Source organism: Macrobrachium nipponense, chromosome 30, assembly GCF_015104395.2.
Source record: "Macrobrachium nipponense isolate FS-2020 chromosome 30, ASM1510439v2, whole genome shotgun sequence".
Taxonomy (NCBI): domain Eukaryota; kingdom Metazoa; phylum Arthropoda; class Malacostraca; order Decapoda; family Palaemonidae; genus Macrobrachium; species Macrobrachium nipponense.
In genome coordinates this window covers 71,900,160-71,918,911 of record NC_087218.1, presented here as the reverse complement: position 1 = coordinate 71,918,911, position 18,752 = coordinate 71,900,160, and the positions used below count along the sequence as shown (strand labels likewise).

Here is an 18,752-nt window from a genome sequence, read left to right as displayed (position 1 = left end):
GTAGGCCAATGAAAACAGTGTAAGGACACCTGTCCTAAGTTTGGTTTGGTTGGTTCGTTTGGTTACGATCAGTTCAGTTGGCCATGTACCACATTTCATGCATGAACGTTCTATTAGGCTAATAGCCCATATGTTCGGTCTACGAATGTTGAGTAGGGGGACAGTTTAGTAACCTAGGCCACACATCTCATGAACCGATTAACTAGTAGACGTTAAACGTGGCCAACTAAACTGAGTATGGGGAGGAGCTGCTACAGTTTAGTTGGCCACGGGTTCCGTCTGCTAGGGTTTCGTGGTTTTCCTTGTTCATTGTCGTCGTCTACGTCTCCCCCCACCCAAAAAACCCCGGTTTTCCAGTAGGTCCCCCCTTACCGTTTTCATTTACTTTTAACCAAAACTCGTGTGTTCTCCCCCCACCCAAAAACCCCGGTTCCCAATAGGGTCCCCCATTACAGTTTTTTTTAGGTTTTCGGGTTTTCTAACACTACACAGGTTTTCAAAACTAGCGCCAAAACAAACGGCCGCCATCTTGTTTGTATTCGTCCGCCGATTCTCTAGCAGAAAGTACTCGTGCCCAACGAATCGGCAGGCGCTCCTCATTCTCTCCTGGGAGAACATCGTCGAGGTAGTCCTCATTCTGGGTGAGCTGTGATAAGGTAATCCTTGCCCGTTACGACTTCTTCGAGGTAGTCCTCATTTGAAAGGCCATGACGAGGAAACCCCTGCCTGTTGTAGCCTCTCGAGGTCGTCCTCAATATAGGAGGGCCGTGATGAGGTCATTCTTGCCTGTTGTGGCTTCATCGAGGTCACATGCAACGGGCAATACAGTATTTTACAAACGTAATCAGGGGCCGGATACTCAAAACAAGCCTTACGCAAAGGTGCCTTTTGACAAAAGGCGCCTTTCACAGAGGCTCGCCCAAGGAGCCTTTTGACGAAGGCGGAATCGTATACACAAAGATTTTCAAAGGTGCCTTTGACGTGCCTTTGCACGAAAAGGCTGCCTTTTTGTCAATGGCGCCTTTGGATAATCCAGCCAATCACATCGCCCGTAGCATAGCGTACCTAGAGAATAATAAGAACCAATCACGATACTGCAGCATATCAGCTGATTGTTGATGGCAGACTGTTTAAGAGTGTCAGAGAGTGATACGATGGACCCTGTGGCTAAGAAAAGGAAGCAACCTCCCTTCACTGAAGCAGAGTTGTATATAATGGTGACAGAAGTAGCAAAAAGGAAGGCGGTAATAGTTGGAAGCTTCTCAGAGATGGGTTTGACAAGGAATTTGAGAGATGCTGCATGGCAAGAGGTGACAGCAGCAATGGGAAGTGTTAGCCCCATCCAAAGACTTTGGAAGGATGTTAGAAAAAAATTCAAGGATTATCGCTCCGATGAGATAAAGAAAATGGCCCAACATACAACTAAAATGAAGAAGACAGGTAAGATTTTCTGACATAGCCCAGAGATAGGCTACTAGCTTAAGTTAGCCTAATATAGGTAGCATAGACTAATTTCCATACATAGGCTAGGTACCTAGATTGAAGCGAGTTTTGGCTAGGCCGTGGCTTATGTTGTACTAAGTATTAACTTCATGCTAGTTACGATACATGCCTAGTATATGTTTGGCTATGCAAAAGTATCCTATGATATTGCTTGGAAATAAATATTTTAGCTTAAGCTGATATGCCTAGGCCTGTGTATTATTACATAAGTTGCCAATATGCCTTGCCTAACCAAATAATTTTTTTATATATATATTTTACTCAATTCTAAGACATTTTTCTTGTATAGCATTTCTGCTGTAAATTAATGTTAACCACTTAATCTTAGGTTAGGTTAGGGTGTAAAGTTAGGGAGCTTTTGAAGAATAGCAGTCCCACACAAGCATGGGGCCTGTTCAAAAAGGATGAAAAAGGTCCGTATTGTTAAAAAGGTCATGTCAACAAGACAGATTCTTAACCTAGCCTAACCTTAAGCTAACCTAACCATGCTTAGTTGTGACATGGTGTAACATAAAAAAAAAAAAAAAATCTCTCTCTATGGTAAGGATTTACGAGGAAAATATATCAGGAAACAGTGACAACTCACTATAACTTAAAATGTACTTTAATAACAACTAGTAAGGCAAATTAAAGTCACAAACAGAACATTAAACAAATTACGGACGCTTTACACAAAAGCAAAGACTCGCTATACAGCACTTCATCAAGACTACTAATCACTAATCACTGCATTTACAGTATAATACCCAAGTCACAAAGCTTTACATCAACAGAACATATAATTCACTGTAACATCAAAAAGTTAGTGGCAACCAACGTTACATCACACAAGAAAACGTCCCCATGGATAAACAATACATTACCATATATTCCTCAAAACTTGATACACTATTATAATCACTTGTTTGTTTCAGCTCCAACGAAAATCGTCGTTTTGGCCTTTATATACCAGACTCACGCTAGACATCCATGGACCAAATATCATTGTTTCGGTACATTATCCTTGGCGACTACCGCCTACGCCAAGCGCTACTGCCATCTGTTGTCTAGTGTACACACTTTTTTCTATGCAAATATCAATTTTCAACCTTTTCTTCAATTTTACATCAATAAATCAATATTCCTTTACATTCCCCCCCTTTTTAACTCAGCGGCTCTCTCCTCAGTCCATGCTGAATTTTCACTCTTACAGTCTTAAACATTAGCTACTTCCATTTAGCAACTGTCGGAGACTGCCACGTCGTGGTAACAAGCACTTTCCTTTAAATAATCAACAGATCTAGAGAGAGAATCTGCAATGACATTTTCTTGTCTGCTATATGGTGAATATTTAGTTTGAATGGTTGCAAAAATAAAGACCATCTTAAAATTCTCTTATTGTTGTGCTTACATTTATTAATAAAGGTTAAAGGGTTATTATCAGTATATACGTCTATTTCAAAGTTACTGTTAAGCAAGTATATCTCAAAGTGCATTAAACTCAAAATTAAACTTAAAGCTTCTTTTTCAACAATACTGTGATTTAACTGGTGGCTATTATATTTCTTTGAAAAGTAAGATACAGGGTGTAAAACACCATTATGTTCCTGTAATAATACACTGCCAGCTCCTACTTCACTGGAGTCTACCTGTAACTTGAATGCTAGGATTAAAGTTCTTGGGGATTTCAGTACTGGCTTAGACATTAACATGAGCTTAAGTTTATTAAAGGCATCGTCACATTCCTTTGACCACACAAACTTCACATCCTTTTTCAGCAACTCTGTTAATGGGTAGGCTACATCTGAAAAGTTCTTACAAAATTTCCTGTAATACCCACTGTTCCCAAAAATTTCATCACTCCACGTTTAGATGTAGGGAGGGTCAATTCTTTATGACCTCAATATGACAATCAACAGGTTTCACTTGGCCACTTCCTATTTCATGTCCTAAATATTGAACAGTAGTTTTTCCAAATTCACATTTGGCAAGGTTTATCGAAACCTTAAATTCTAATAACCTCTTAAAAACATCATATACTTTTTTAATGTGATCTTCCCAGGTTTCTCCAACTATGATAATGTCATCCAAATAAACAAATACACCTTCGAGATCCTTCAAGATATAATTCATCTGACGTTGGAATGTCAGAGGTGCATTACATAAACCAAATGGCATTACCTATACTAATTATAAGTCCATGGGGTGTAACAAATGCAGCAATATCCCTGCTGTTTTTGTCTAACTCAATTTGATAGTATCCTTTCAATAAATCAATTTTACTTAAAAAAGGAAACTTTGCTACATTATCAATTATATCTTCTACTCTGGGCATAGGATATGAATCTTTTATAGTTACATTATTTACCTTTCGATAGTCTGTACACATTCTTGCACTTCCGTCAGGTTTGTCGACTAGAATACATGGGCTAGCCCATTCACTATGGCTTTCCTCTGCTAGTCCGTGTTTCAGTAAATAAGCAACTTCGGTCTTTAACTGTTGTTGTTGCCTCGGCGACATTCTGTATGGACGCTGACTTATTGAGTCTCTTCTCTCACCTGATTTTATGTTGTACTCCTTTTATCCTTTTAGGATGGTCTGAAAATAGATCTGAAAGTTTTGAATTAGCACTTTAAAATCATGCTGCTGTTCATCAGATAAATGAATACATAACTTCCCAAATTTTTCATCATCACTCAAATAATCTGTATTTTTTAATCTAAGTTCAATTTCTTCTTCAACGTCTTTTTCATCATCCTCTTTTGCAATTGACAACACTCCACTGGATTCGTTATACTTCTTTAATTTGTTAATATGGAAAGTTTTAACTTTCCTCCGTCCTGTAGGAAATTGAATTCGATAATTAACATCACTTACTTTTTCCTTCACCGTGCAAGGTCCTATATACTTCTGGTTAAAAACCTTACCAGCTGTAGGGAGATACACTAGAACCTTATCTCCTATGTCGAGTTCACGTTTTGCAGCCTTTTTGTCGTAATTTCTTTTCATCTCTTCTTGTACTACTTTAAGATTCTCATGTGCTACTTTCCATATTTTCTTTATTTTTTCTTTCATTTCTTGTAACGTGCTAGATCCTTCTCATCTGAAATCAACTGATTCTTTATCACCTCCATGGGGGGTGACCTTACCTGATGGACATATACTAACTGAAAAGGAGAATAACCCAACGATGACTGTACGCTATCACGAACGGCAAATAGCAACATTGGTATGTAGACATCCCATTCCTTTTCATTTTCACAACAGTACGTGCGAAGCATGGTTTTGAAGGTTCGATGAAATCGTTCGACCACTCCTTGGCTCTGTGGGTGATAAGGAGACGATAAACAATGCTTAATATTCTGACAGGCTAAAAATGAGGTAAACTTTCTAGACGTAAAGTTGGTTTCCTTGGTCGGTTTGAACTTCTTTTGGCAAACCTACCAGCGAGAAGAACTTGTTAAGCGCTTCAATTATATTATCAGCACTCACTGTTCTTAAAGGAATAGCCTCTGGAAATCTGGTAGCACTACACATAATTGTCAGCAAATACTCGTTACCTTTGCTAGACCTAGGCAGAGGTCCTACACAATCCAAACCAGTTTCTCAAAGGGTTCTCCTGGAACTTCAATGGGTTGCAATGGCATCACCTTAGGGTCATGTTGAGCTTTACCTACTTTTTGACATAAATCACAATTTTTACAATATTCACTACAATCTTTCTGCATCTTAGGCCAAAAAAAATACCTTAATAATTTCTCATAGGTTTTGTTTATACCTAAATGACCAGAATAACTAACAGTCATGAGCAATACCTAGAAACAAAATTCCTATAACTACTTGGAATGACCACTTGTTCTACAACATCATTAACATTTCTACTCTTGAACTTCCTCATTAGGATTCCATCCTTTAAAAAGTAACACTTGCTTCTCGATATCATTTATATCAACAAGGGCATTATCTCTTATTACCTTCAAATTATCATCTTCAATTTGAGATTTAACAAATTCTTCCTTATTAACTTTCAGCATTCGCAAAGGAGTACTGACTTTACTTACTTGTAGTGTTTCCGACTATCTTTAAACAAGTTTTGTAAATCCAAACCGTCGTCATCATTTACCTTTCCTTCGGCACTCTTACTTCTTGTAGTAACTGCACAAGCAGGAAATAAGTTTGGAAATGTACATTCAACTTCTGTAATAAATGAAGAATTAAAGGGTTTATCTGTCAAAATTGGATTACTGCTACCAAAAACTTTGTCTCCACATACATCATTTTCCAGAATTACTCTACTCCTGACACTGGGATTTCTCTCACCAAAGCAATTTTACATATCCCGAAATTAACGGAGTTTCTAACCTTACTTCTACTAATGGAGCTGAAAACTCAGGTCCAAACCCACGCAGAAGTACATACTCTCCAGTATCCTTCCACTGGTCATACATATTTTTTTATCATTACAGACTGTACCGCTCCGGTATCTCTTAACCACCTTACTTTCCTTTTTTCAACACAAGGGAGGTGTAACCAACCATCTCCATAAAAGGTTCATACAATTCAGTACCTTTGGATGTGGACTTCTCTTCAGGTAGTCTCACTCCATTTCCTTTTACAATATCCTCAATACAACCAACATTACTAACATTTTGAACATCATTGTTACCTATTTTGTAACCTATATTCTCATCAACATCACATATATTATACTGTCTATGCTATCGTTACAATACCTCTTACCTGGCCTAAGGGGAGAAGCAAACAAACAAGGATCTCTGTCACACATGCTTGTGGTTGATTCAACAATGCAATGGTATTTTCAGGTTTATGATCATCCTTAAAATGTACAGGTTTATCTTTAACTTTATTTACCCACTTGAATTGGACGGTTTATTGTGCGATGTGGACAACTCCTACTGATGTGTTCTGGTTTGCCACAACTGAAACATACAAAATCTCTAAAATTTTCGCCTAAATTTTGGTAACTAGTGTAAACTGATCATTTTACACTGTATCCTGCTTTTCCAGCACTAACACTAGGACCAGAATTATTTTGACTTGCCCCTCTACCACCTCTATTAAAGGATTTATTATAGACTCCACGAGATGATACCTGTGAACTCGTAGTCTTACCTTGTGCCTTGTAATTTTGCTGCTCTTCCCAAACTCTGCTCCTTCCAATTTTAGGAGTGACGTCAGTATTATATAGCTTATGGGTCAATGCATAATTATCAGACAATCTAGTGGCTTCATCCACATTATCTACATCACGTTCATCCAAATATGTTTTAATAAGTGGATTAATACCATCCTTGAACTGCTCAAGCAAAATAAGTTCCTGAAGTTTACCGAAATCACCATTAACTTCTCGGGCATTCATCCACCTATCATACCACAGGCGTTGTTCCCGTGCATACTCCATATGAGTACGACTGTCTCTTTTTATCCAGCTTCTGAACTTCTCTCTATACCTCTCTGGCACCCATTCATAAGCCTTCAAAACTTCAGATTTAACTCTCTCATAATCCTTAGAATCATCTAAAGATAAGGCAGCAAATACTTCCCTAGCCTTTCCTCGAAAGGAGGTTTGAACCAACGTGCTCATGACGTTCTCGGCCATTCACGCTGTTCTGCCACTTTCTCAAATTGTAAAAAAAATGCATCCACTTCATTTTCAACAAAAATTGGTACACTTTTTACTGCATTGTCTATTCTAAAAGATTTTGGTATTTCTCTGGACTTTTCTTCTACTTCAAGTTTCTTCATCTCTAGCTCTATCCTCTTTTTGCTCAACTTCAGCTTCTACCTTCTTTTGCTCAACTTCAGCTTCTACCTTCTTTAGCTCAACAGCTCTCTCATTCTCCAATCTAACTATTTGCAAATGAATCTGCATCTGCTCAACACTCATCCCTTCATAAACAAGTTTGGACTTTTTTGGTTTAACCTTGCGTGACTTGGTTTTTTCACGTACGGCTTTGGCACCTTCCTCTTCACTTGCACTACCCTCTGTATTATTCTCACTTGCGCTTTGCTGGCTATCAGTTTCTTGCCCTTCCCAACTCATTAGTAACAACCCTTCCTTATCAGACAAAATGCCTAAAGTCATTAGCGCCTCACTTACTTTATTTGAGATTTCTTGCTTCCTTGCAGATTCTGATACTTCTACATTATATTACCTAGCTAGAACAATCCATCTATTTTAGTTATACCTTCTAACTTTTCACCACTAGGACTACGTATGAAATCTTTCAAATCAAACATCTTTAATAACCTGCTCAAAATAACACAGCAAGACAAATATAGCACTAACACTATCACAACTCTCCCCCCTCTCTAAAGTACATGGAAGTACTGAAAAGCAATTAACAGTAGGGATACCGCAAGTTATGGTCGAATACACTCGACATGAATAAAGCAACAATTAATAAGGATACGTTCGGGTTTCGTTCGATAGAATGAGCAAAAACTGAGTAGGGATACGTTCGGGTTTCGTTCGACAGAATGAGCAAAGAATGAGTAGGGATACGTTCGGGTTTCGTTCGACAGGCCCCCATGTAACATAAAAAAAAAAAATCTCTCTCTATGGTAAGGATTTACGAGGAAAATATATCAGGAAACAGTTGACAACCACTATAACTTAAAATGTACTTTAATAACAACTAGTAAGGAAATTAAAGTCACAAACAGAACATTAAACAAATTACGGACGCTTTACACAAAAGCAAAGACTCGCTATACAGCACTTCATCAAGACTACTAATCACTGCATTTTACAGTATAATACCCAAGTCACAAAGCTTACATCAACAGAACATATAATTCACTGTAACATCAAAAAGTTAGTGGCAACCAACGTTACATCACATAAGAAAACGTCCCAAATGGATAACAATACATTACCATATATTCCTCAAACTTGATACACTATTATAATCACTTGTTTGTTTCAGCTCCAACGAAAATCGTCGTTTTGGCCTTTATATACCAGACTCACGCTAGACATCCATGGACCAAATATCATTGTTTCGGTACATTATCCTTGGCGACTACCGCCTACGCCAAGCGCTACTGCCATCTGTTCTAGTGTACACACTTTTTTTCTATGCAAATATCAATTTTCAACCTTTTCTTCAATTTTACATTCAATAATCAATATTCCTTTACACATGGGTAGATTGTTATGTACTCTATCTGTGGTATCAGTGTCATTTTTTCTTTTCTTTTGATGAGGTTAGAGATGTGGGAAGTGATTGATCATAATTACTGTCAATAATTACACAATTACATTGATGTTTCTTTTCCAGAGTTATTGCAGTAGCTAATTTCTGTATTATTATCTTTTTAGGTGGTGGTCCTCATGAAATTTTAGCTCTGAAACCTTCAGGGGAAGCTTTGGTAGGATTGGGCCTACTGGAGCAAGAAGCAGTTGAGGGGTTGGCAGATATTGATGACAGTGAGGACCCAGCTTCACCTTCTGCAGGTTAGAAAGCACTTCACAGTATGCTGTATTAAATCTGTATATCTCAGTCTTAGACAGTAAGAGTATCAATTGTAACGTCTACTAGTAATGTAAGATAGGTCAAGCCTCAAGTGAATACCAGTTAGCAGTGCTAGATTTACCATGGGGCAAGTGGGGCAGCTGCCCCAGTGCCCCGACATTTTGGGGTCCCCACAAGCCACATACATAAGTAATCACTGGTACTGAATTAAATATGACAGTAATTCATCATATATCATGTCATAGCAGATGATTTATTTATTTGATACAGCAGGAAGAGGTTTGGTTTAGAAAAAAACATTGCAATTATTAATGCAGTATTTAAAATTAATGTCTATGCATTTATATATAAATGTGCCATAAAAAATAACTTATTGCTCTTAAATCTTTCAGGTTCAGCCTTTTCTGTATGGAAAGCTGGATGTAGTACTTCAGCTGCTACCACCTCGGCTGTTGCTAGCAAGCACATGTCAGCATTTCACAGCATTGCAGATGCACAACTCTTTGAGTTTGATATTGATGATGGCTCTGCAGAAGTGTTCGTCGCGGATGATATCCCAATATCAATTATTGAAGAACACCAGTATGTGCGGAGAGAGGAGCCAAGCCGCCCTGACGTTTCTGATATTTTTCAGGATATATTGTTTAATCAAAACGAATTAAATGAAAGTGTAAGGGTAATAGCTGACAGCATGGTAACAATGACTTGATATCCTTAAGAAACATTTTGCTAATTTTTTTATTTTTTTTTAAAGTGGTAGTACTTGTAATATAGTCTATACAGTAGTAAAATCTATTTTTTTTTCAAACCATGCCCTATATGTTCCTATACCATGGGTGCCCCTAAGGTGATAAATATCATATACCTCTTCATTATTGAGATTAGTATTTTGTAAGTTTTTTTTAACAGTAATGTGATATACTACCTCATTGTCTTAAGCTAACCACTCCAGTATTTAATGAGGTTTATTTTTTTATTTTTCCTCCATTATATTGTGGTACTTGTGATCTCGTGTTATTGTGATAAGTTTAGTAGTTTTTGTTTATTTACAATGCTATTATTTTTTTATTTTTCCTCCATTATATTGTGGTACTTGTGATCTCGTGTTATTGTGATAAGTTTAGTAGTTTTTGTTTATTTACAATGCTATTTCATGTTATTTCTCTAATGTGTCTATAATGCATGTTTTATTATTTATAATAGTATAAAATGACACCTCTGTGATCTCAGTTACCTCTACCTTATTGTAAGTATTTTTTTATAGTACATTTTTTTTTCTAATTACAATGCTATTTCATGTTATTTCTCAATTGTGGCTATAATGCTTGTTTTCTTATTTATCTTTAGTGTATTATTTCTTTCCTGCAGATAATGTACTATGTAATACACTGATATTGCTATTAAGGGTCATTCAGTGATACAGTACACTGTTTGTATCTAGGTAATGTGAACATCAAATTCATTTATTTCATAACTTACTTGTATCTAGGTGACATTTATTTCATAATGTGAGTCACTGTATGTAGTACTGTACTTATCTCAGACCACCTTAACCTATGTTAAATGTGCCTTATGAGTACCTGAAGAGAAGTGATAAGCCAGAGAAATTGCATATATATATTTTCACCTTTGCATATAGTACATAGTATAAAGATATATTTTCTGTGTTGAGATTTATTAAACAAGTATAGATATATTTTCTGTTGAGATTTATTAAACAAGACTTAAAAAATATATTGTTTATCTAGCATTCCCTAGGCCGTTAGGGAAATGTTGTCCAAAATAAATAAAAAGTTAATACTAATAAATAATTGGATGGAATAGTCTAATATTTAATTATATATTCATTTTCGTTATATATTTTCTTTATTTCGTTATATATTTCGTTATATAACGAAATATGTTTATTTTATTATTACCTTTATACCAAAAATATTTTTCATTTCATTTCTGCAGGGTCAGTTAATTACTATTAATTTTATGCCAAAAATACACTTTTTCAATATCTTTTTCTATAGTATTAGCTCACTTTGCGTTTCTGAGGCCTTTCAGGTGAAGAGATGTCACAACCATTTCAAAATCATGCAGCAGATGTGCCCTTTCATTCAACATTACGCAATGATGTCAATGATTACACCTTCTGAATGAATCTCAGTGCAATTTCTCCTTTCTCGCCTGGATATCTTGGTTGCAGCCAATATAAATCAAGACCTTTCGCCTCTCTTATCAATTTATCAAATGACTGCTCCAATCATCTGTCTTTTACTTTGCTGAGGACTACCACTTTTCATTCCTTCTTCATCCCATTCAAAATTTTTGACTCTCTTAGGTGAGCACGATAGATTAATCTTTCCCCTTCCACTCTTATTCATAATCATCTATTTCTTCCCAACATTTAATGTTACCGCCATACTTCAGACGGTAATGCCTATCCTTAATCGTTACTTAGTAAACCGCATCTTCATGGTTCGCCGAGGATGACCTAAGAATGACCTGACCCATGGGATTTTAATGGCAATGACATTTTGACCCGAAGGGGTATATATACGCTTAAGATCTAACCCCGAGTGATTCTCCCGTGTTTTCTCTTTTTTTCATTGTCTTTTATTTCTGTGATTACCTACCTACTTTCCTTTTAGTTTTCACTGATGGATTTGCATTTCGAAAAATTATGCAATTAACACGCAAACAAGATGTTAAAGTGTTATTAAGGCTATTTTTATTTCAAACATTTTTCATGTCTTATGAAATCCAGTTTTTGAGTTTATGTGAATCAGACAAACTCGTGCATATATATATATATATGTATATATATATATATATATATATATATATATATATATATATATATAATATATATATATAATATATATCTAATATATATATATATATATATATATATATAATCTGTATATTTGTATATAATCTGTATATGTATACGTAATATTTACACACACACGAATATATATACCTATATATATATATATATATATATATATATATATATATATATATATATATATATATATATATAGGTATATATATTCGTGTGTGTATAAATATATACGTATACATATACAGATTATATACAAATATATATATATAGTATATATATATATATATATATATATATATATATATATATATATATATATATATATATATATATATATATATATATATATATGCACGAGTTTGTCTGATTCACATAAACTCAAAACTGGATTTCATAAGACATGAAAAATGCTTGAAATAAAAATAGCCTTAATATATATATATATATATATATATATATATATATATATATATATCTATATATATATATATATATATATATACCTTACACATATACATAAATATACACATAAAATGTGCATGAATATGTGTGTGTTTGTGTTGTGCGTGTGTTTATTCGTCTACTGTCTGCGTACACTTTGCATGAAAGCTGCTTTCTTGCACCATCCTTTTCTGAAACTTTTACTTGTCAGATCGCAAGTTTCTTTTCTTTTTCTTCCTTTTATTAAAAATCAACAAAGAACTGCTGACAGAAGCAATTAATCACGTCAAATTACGGCGCTAAGCAACTCTGTGGTAATTAGGTACATGCACAGTTTCGGAGGAGAGAGAGAGAGAGAAGGCAGGATGTGGGCGTTCGAGGTTTGTGAAGCAAACGTTTGATTTCAGTGAATTCGAGGAGGTAAAATAATATATACATACACATTCACACATATATGAGTATACAAACACATACACACATACACATATATATATATTTATACACACATATTATATGAATAACTTAATCACGAAATCTTTAAAACGTGGTGCTATGTATAAATAAAGGTAATGCCACGGAGGAAAATGGAAAAATCGAGAACTGCTGAGATCTTTCGGTCTTAACGACCCTTAACTACAGGCAAGACTGATCAGGACAATGAGAAACACAGTACAGGTAAGCATTTACAAACGGACATTACAGGATTAACTAACAGTCTAATTCACTTTATTAAAGAAACAAAAAAGCGCCCGTTTTTTTCATTTTCCTCCGTGGCATATATATATATATATATATATATATATATATATATATATATATATATATATATATATATATAATAGCCTAGGCTATTCCTCCTTGAATGTCATTTTGATGTCATTCGGTCATGATTTATATATATATTATAATATATATATATATATATATATATATATATATTTATATATATATAAATATATATTATAAATCATTTATAGTTTATTGATGCCTAGGCATCATTAAACTATAAATGGAAATGTCACATTGTACAGACTACGAAATTCAATTGTAAATGTTATTTTTCATTTTATAATTCAAGTAGGATTAAAGCTACTGTGTTGAGCAACTTGAATCTTCGGTCAGGAGTAAGAAGCTATATATACTGCTACGTTAGAGGGATGATATCAGAGGACAACCAAAATTCCACGAAAGAAAAATATCGACACTACCATTTCTCAAGCCGGTCGTAAGCCTGGATAAAATAGGAGTACTGAGCGAAAGTCCCGTCTTGTTAAAATGAAATACACTCAGTACTTGTTACTTTACCAGTAGGGAAATGAAAGCGAATTCAGCTTTAGGCGCGGAAGCTAGGTTTGATACAACCGCAAGATGGGATAAGCTTGGGTTAACATATACGAAGAGTCTGAAAAAAACTGCAACAGGGGCTAAGATAGTATTAACGCCTCCGTATTACAAGTAGATAATAATAATAATAATAATAATAAATAAAAACGTAAATAAATAGATAAATAACGCACCGACGTTTCTTCGGCGCGAACGAGTTTTCTGTCTGGTGGTGGCCTCAGCCACGGCCAATAAAATTCTCAGGCGTGGTCCATGAAACTCAGCCACGGTCGAGTGGTGGCCTATGTTGTTGTACTTATAACGCTGCCAGAGGTACGAATATGGCTAACTGAGGCTAGAGGGCTCCAATTTTGGTTTGATGATTGGAGGGTGGATCATTAACATATCAATTTGCAGCCCTCTAGCCACAGTGGTTTTTGAGATCTGAAGGCGGACGGGCAGACACAGCCGGCACAATAGTTCTCTTTTACAGAAAACTAAAAGGCAACAGACTTTCTTAGTCTGAAACCCAACAAACCAAATGACGCGTTCGGTAAAGAAACAAAACTTCTTGCACGAGAGAACAGGCTTCCCCTGTCGTTCAGAAGTTCCATAATGAAGATAAAGATCTGGCTGGTCTATCGTCTCCCCAGGCATTGGGTACCACTCACTTTGCTTTTCATTTTTTCTTTAGTTTTGGTAATCTGTTGCTAGCCCGGTCAGCCCTTGCATTCAAACGAATCTGTGGTATGCTTACATCAGCACAAAAAGGGGTGTTCTGTGCGTTCACGGGTGGGGATGTTATGTGGATACAGTATTGTTGATGAAACATTCATGAGAACCTTTTTTTACGAAAGTATGAATGTATCCCTGATCTGTGAGTGGTTCTGAGAAAAACAAGTAAAAAATGCGCCCAAGTTTCTTCGGCGCAATAGTTTTAAGTACGACGTATAATGCTGCATGAAACGCTCATCCGCGGCCCATGAAACTTTCAGCCTAGGTCCGGTGGTGGCCTGTGTTGTTGTCACTATAGCAGTTCCAGATGCACGATCAGGGATAAATTCATCCTTGAATAAAACACAAATTACTGAGGCTAGAGGTCTGCAATTTGGCACGTTCGATGATCGGAGGGTGGATGATTAACATACCAACTTGCAGCCCTCTAGCCTCAGTAGTTTTTAAGATCTGAGGGCGGACAGGAAAATTGCAGACGGACAGACAAAATCATCTCGATATTTTTCTTTTACAGAAAACTGAAAATCAGAAAAAGGATTATGAAACAGACATGCAAATCCTTTCATGAAATAGCTTGTTTTGTTGAAGACACAGAGAGAAATTTCATGAAATTGTGCCGAGAAAGGTTGTATCTTCATGACACACTTATGAGCGATTTCATGAAGAAATGACGAGTCGCTTTACGATAATCATTGCATATTTTTGTATGAAGCGTCTCATAAAATTACAAGTAACGTCATGAGACATTGATGAAAAAGAATTTAAGAAACTCAACAGGCTAGAGTCATGAAAAAGTTGAGAGTGGTTTCACAAACAAGTAATGGCAGACTCGTGACACTTGTAAAATTAGTTTGATAGAGAATCATCTCAACAGCAAAAACATCCCTCGAAAAACGGTTGAAATTTACTCGCAGCTTCCGCAGGGAAAAGGCATAATTACAATCCCAAGACAATAAAGTAGTCAACACGACACTCCGTCAACTAACATAACAGTTTTCCCTGGCTCACAGTGAAAGCTCATTCCGGTATTTTTTCTTTCACATCATCTAAGGGAAATCTGCTCGAGAAATTATGCTCAGGAAAATTCTTAGACTTAAAATAATTCTGTTACTACGGCATCAGCAAAAGGAAAACATGTTTGTAAACATCTGCACTCAAAGAGAAATCGACCAAAAATTGTTCAGAAAAAAGTACAGAAAATTTTTCTTACAAATATGGTCAAGATATTAGAGTGCTATCTCTTGACAGTGGCGTGATTATATATATATATATATATATATATATATATATATATATATATATATATATATATATATATGCTTAGAAAATCACAATAAATGCACATGACCTTATTAAATAAGCGAATACCACAGGAAAATGATAGGCAGAAATCCAAGTGCTTTCGTCTTTACTAAGACAATGTCTTAGTAAAGACGAAAGCGCTTGGATTTCTGCCAACCATTTTCCTTCGGTATTCGCTTACACACACACACACACATGTATATATATATATTATATATATATATATATTATATATATTATATTATATATATATATATATATATATATATATATATATATATATATAAATATGTGTGTGTGTATTTTTTTTATTTGAGCCTAGAATAATAAACCAAATATAGCTGGTTACTCTTAGTTGAGATAAGATGGATAGTCTGACTTAACTTAGTTTATATTTTTCTAACTTTACTTATTTTTATTTATTCATTTATTTATTTTTGAGGTAATAAACCACATATAGCTGGTTACTCGTAGTTAAGATATGATGGATAGTCTGACTTAACTTAGTTTTTATTTTTCTAATTTTATTTATTTTTATTTATTTATTTATTTTTAGAGAGAGAGAGAGAGAGAGAGAGAGAGAGAGAGAGAGAGATTTTCCTGTCAAGACGGCGAATTATCTTTCCATACCTAATGACTTAATCACCACTTGACAGCTCATTCATGTGCACACCTAAGGGTCATGAATATTTTAAAAATCTTACTGTTGACGTTTGTATAATTTTCGATAACACTACTACTATTACCGATAATAATAATAATAATAATAATAATAATAATAATTAATTAAATAATTTTAATTATTTATAATAATATAATCAATAATAATAATAAGATAATAATAATAATAATAAGTCCGAAACAACTTCCTCATGGATTGCTATAAGAAATAATAATGATGGTAAAACTAAATTAATATAATAATAATAATAATAATAATAATCTGTAGCAACTTTGTCATGGACTTAAAAAAATAATAATTATCGCATAATTAAATTAATAATGATAAAATTTTTTATCATCATTATCGCAATCATAGCAGTAATGGTAGTACCCCATCCCCAACACACACACACACACACACACACACAAACAAACAATGAAAGTAATAGTCATAAGAGTAGTATTACTAAGACACAATAGTTAGCAAAAACTAATCAGTCAGTCTCCCATCACCACAAGATTTTTGTCGAAGGAGAAAGCAACACGAAAGAAGCTAATTCATATTCCTTAATTAGAAGGATTACAAAAAAGAACGATTGAAAGGAAGTCCTTTTATTGATTGTCACTTCGTTAATGACTATGTCATCGTCAGGGGATGTTCTGGGTAAATTGTGAAAGTCTGGATGACTAAAGATAGCATAGTTTATATATATACATACATATATACATATATACATACGGTCTTTAAATAATATCTTATTTCGAATATTAACTGTGTAATTCGCATACAGTGAATTATTAAAACACTTTCCAGTTGCAAATGTATACCCAGATATCCTTTTATTTACCTAAAACTTAAGACATAGCGTAACTATTTAAAACCTGAGACGCACTGTTACCATGCGGAAACACCACAGGCAGATGGATAGATGAAAAAAAAAACAGAGTATAGTGATACTAGAGACTTGGAAAAAGTACTTTCGTAGTTTATTATGAACTTAAGAATGTAGAAATAGTAAACTAAGAAAGTACTTGTCCCAAGTCCCCAGTATCACTCACCTTTCTACCGTGGATTTAAGGATATTCTCTAGCCCTCAAGCAGTTGTCCTTCGTGTACACACACACACACACAGACACACACACACACACACACACACACACATATATATATATATATATATATATATATATATATATATATATATATATGCATGCAACTGTAATAGCCACAATGCCCTCTTAACTTCTTGAATTCCTTGCTCTTTTTTGGATATGCTTGTCACTACAAACCGGAAGATCCAAGTTCAAAGAAATTTTTGAAGAAATTGTGATGACCGGTACCGGTCAGGTCGGTAACGTGACCTCTTGGTGAGTATGGGACCTGGGTTCGTTTCCCGGTACCAGACATCACAATGTCATCAAAACGTTTTTTGAACTTGGATCTTCAGGCTTTATAGTGACAAGGGTATCCTAAAAAGAGCAAAGAATTTAAGAAGTTAAGAGGGCATTGCGGCTATGACAGTTGCATATGTATCTGGTAAAAAAGTGACCAGTAGATTCTACACACACACACACACACACACACACACACACACATATATATATAATATATATATATATATATACTACTATATATATATATATATATATATATATATATATATATTAATGTATAGATATATATATATTATGTATATATATATATATATATATATATATATTATATATATATGATATATATAATATATAATATCAATCAAAGGACGTACTACCAACTGAAAAAAACCTAGAAACCTATTTGAGAGAGAGAGAGAGAGAGAGAGGAGACGAGAGAGAGAGATAGAGAGAGAGAGAGAGAGAGAGATAGAGAGAGAGAGAGTAAAAGCCCGGAGTCGAAGCCCTAAAAAAGAAAGAAAGAGCCGAGAAAACGTCGAAGTTTTGTCCCGTAAAATCACCGCAATCAAACATTCCTCTTCAAGAGTAGGAAAAAAAAAAAACGTTTTCCTGACTGGGAAATAAACGTTGTGCATTCCTCTTTCGGGTTTTCATGGGACGTTTTAATGTATCCAGAGGGAATTTACTTAGCGCCCTATTGACCCTCAGGAAAGCTTCCTCAGAAAGCGAAAAGCATTTTTGTTGTCTAGCACATGAAGAAGATTCTTTTTTTCTCTTTTTTTTTATATCGAAAGTAGGTCAACTATGCCTGAGGTATTTACGCAGAATGATCGTGTTATTTTTAAGTTGTTATCATTTTGATCCAAGATCAGTCGCAGAATGCTCCTGAAGACAAATTTTTTTTTTGCAATTTCTTTTAAAAAATTCAATAGAAGAAGAAATCTGCAATAAAAATGCACAATACTCCCAAACACACACACACACACATACACACACACACACACAGACATCATATAAAAACAGATCGATATTATTTGTAAATAAACGTCACATTAGTCTTATATGAAACCACCTG

The 18,752-nt window shown here is 34.8% G+C and overlaps 1 protein-coding gene across 1 annotated transcript; it reads left to right on the top strand.

The window, feature by feature from the left end:
* Positions 1-1,092: 1,092 nt before the first annotated feature.
* Positions 1,093-10,652, top strand: LOC135202084 (uncharacterized). Its single transcript, XM_064231336.1, has 3 exons — positions 1,093-1,440; positions 8,829-8,963; positions 9,375-10,652. Exons 1-3 carry the CDS (start codon positions 1,119-1,121, stop codon positions 9,689-9,691), a joined length of 774 nt encoding a protein of 257 aa, XP_064087406.1. The 5' UTR covers positions 1,093-1,118; the 3' UTR covers positions 9,692-10,652.
* Positions 10,653-18,752: the final 8,100 nt, after the last annotated feature.